Consider the following 1,953-nt stretch of genomic DNA (forward strand, 5'->3'; position numbering starts at 1 on the left):
TCAGGTGGCACTGGCATCAGCTATGCTCAAATAGTGCTTTTCACATGCCACCAGCATGGGGGCCAGTCAGGTGGCACTGGCATCAGCTATGCTCAAATAGTGCTTTTCACATGCCACCAGCATGGGGGCCAGTCAGGTGGCACTGGCATCAACCATGCTCAAATGGTGCCTTTTTATGTGCCAGCATGGGTACCAGTCAGGCAGTACTGTCATTGGCCACAACAGTTTCACTTGACGCTGTAGGTCTTCTCAAACATAGCATATTGCTTGAAGATTGAAGGGAAATCTTAAATGGCCCGGTTATGTGACACTGGCGTAGGCCATGGCTACAATCTCACTTGGCTTGTCAGGTTTTCTCAAGCACAGCGCATCTCCAAAGGTCTTGGTCACTTTGAAATGAAGAGGAGGATGATAACGATGATGAAGATATGTTATAATCATCTAATTAGTCTTGACTCCAGTCATCATTATCACTGCTGTTGCAAGGGCATTGAGCTGGCAGAATCGTTAGCACACTGGGCAAAGGCAAAATGCTTAGTGACATACTGTCTGTCTCAATGTTCTGAGTTCAAATTCCACTGAGGCTGACTTTGCCTTTCATCCTTTTGGGGTCAATAAAATGATTACCAGTTGAGTACTGGGGTCAATGTAATCGACTTACCCTCAACCTTGAACTTGCTGGCCTTTTGCCAAAATTTTAAACCATTGTTACTGTTATTGTTGCTGTTGTTGTTGTCAACATTATTATTGTCCATTAAAATATAACCCTGTTGTCTCTCCTCCCTTCTCCACCATACTACATCTCCCCACCATAGTTGCACTTATTGACCCACGAAACACTGTCGTTTCATCCTATATTCCAGCAAGAGCCACCCCCAGTCAACACTGGATGCCTACCCACCAACAACCATTATCGCTCGGAAGCATTGAATGTAGCCCTGCTGGACCAAGTAAGTACAATTCATTCTCTGTCTGTTCGTCTCCCTAACGTAGCGTGGCTGTATTTTTATATTATTTAGTCTATATAGAAACCTATATGTTATACTGTCCAATAATGACTATATAATTGGATCTATCTAGAGGACTGTGTGGCGGCGTGTAGCTTAGTGGTTAAGGTGTTGGACTCGTGATCATTAGGTTGTGGTTTCAATTCCTGGACTGGGCAACACATTGTTTTCTTGAACAAAACACTTCATTTCACATTGCTCCAGTCCACTCAGCTGGCAAAAGTGAGTCATCCTGTGACAGACTGGTGTCCCATCCAGATGGGTAATATATACGCCATGGAGACTGAGTAACTGGCCCTATGAGACTATATGACTTGGGAAGGAATGAAAAAAGGGCTGTATGTTGTAGGATATATAGAACATATCCATCAATCCATTCACTCAAAACCAGGACCTTTGGATGTTGTTATACACCACTAGTCACAATGCGCTTCCTTTGATTGTTGTAACTTTCGAATGATGTCACCCCACCAGCCAGTCTGTTACAGGGTTCTCCATTTGCAGCTAACTGAACTGGAGCAATGTGAACTGAAGTGTCTTGCTCAAGAACATGATGCCCTGCTGGTCTGAGAATTGAAACCACGATCTTGTGATCATGAATGTAATACTCTAACCACTGGCCTCCATATATATATGAGAGTATCTTATAGTGTATATAGCAGACTCTGTAATATAGTGTACATAGAAACCTATGTACATACATATATATGTGTATATATGCACAAATATACATGTATGTGTATGTGTGTGTACACATATATTGTTGTGTCTGGGGAGAGTCAACACACAAACTCACATAAAGAATCTTGCAAACCAAACCCAAAAATGAAATATATATATATATATATATATATATATATATATACATATATACACATACAGACAGACACACACACACATATATATATATATACATACACATACAGACAGATAGACAGGCATATAT

General features: G+C 41.3%; 1 protein-coding gene across 1 annotated transcript in view; it reads left to right on the forward strand.

The window, feature by feature from the left end:
- The window catches only part of LOC106878456 (uncharacterized), a 15,758-nt gene that overhangs the window by 3,722 nt on the left and 10,083 nt on the right, over positions 1-1,953 (forward strand). Inside the window, exon 5 of the mRNA XM_052977512.1 lies at positions 864-950. Within this exon, the coding sequence (XP_052833472.1) occupies positions 864-950 (87 nt within the window). The remainder of the gene's footprint in view (positions 1-863; positions 951-1,953) is intronic.

Source organism: Octopus bimaculoides, chromosome 28 (genome assembly GCF_001194135.2).
Source record: "Octopus bimaculoides isolate UCB-OBI-ISO-001 chromosome 28, ASM119413v2, whole genome shotgun sequence".
Taxonomy (NCBI): Eukaryota; Metazoa; Mollusca; class Cephalopoda; order Octopoda; family Octopodidae; genus Octopus; species Octopus bimaculoides.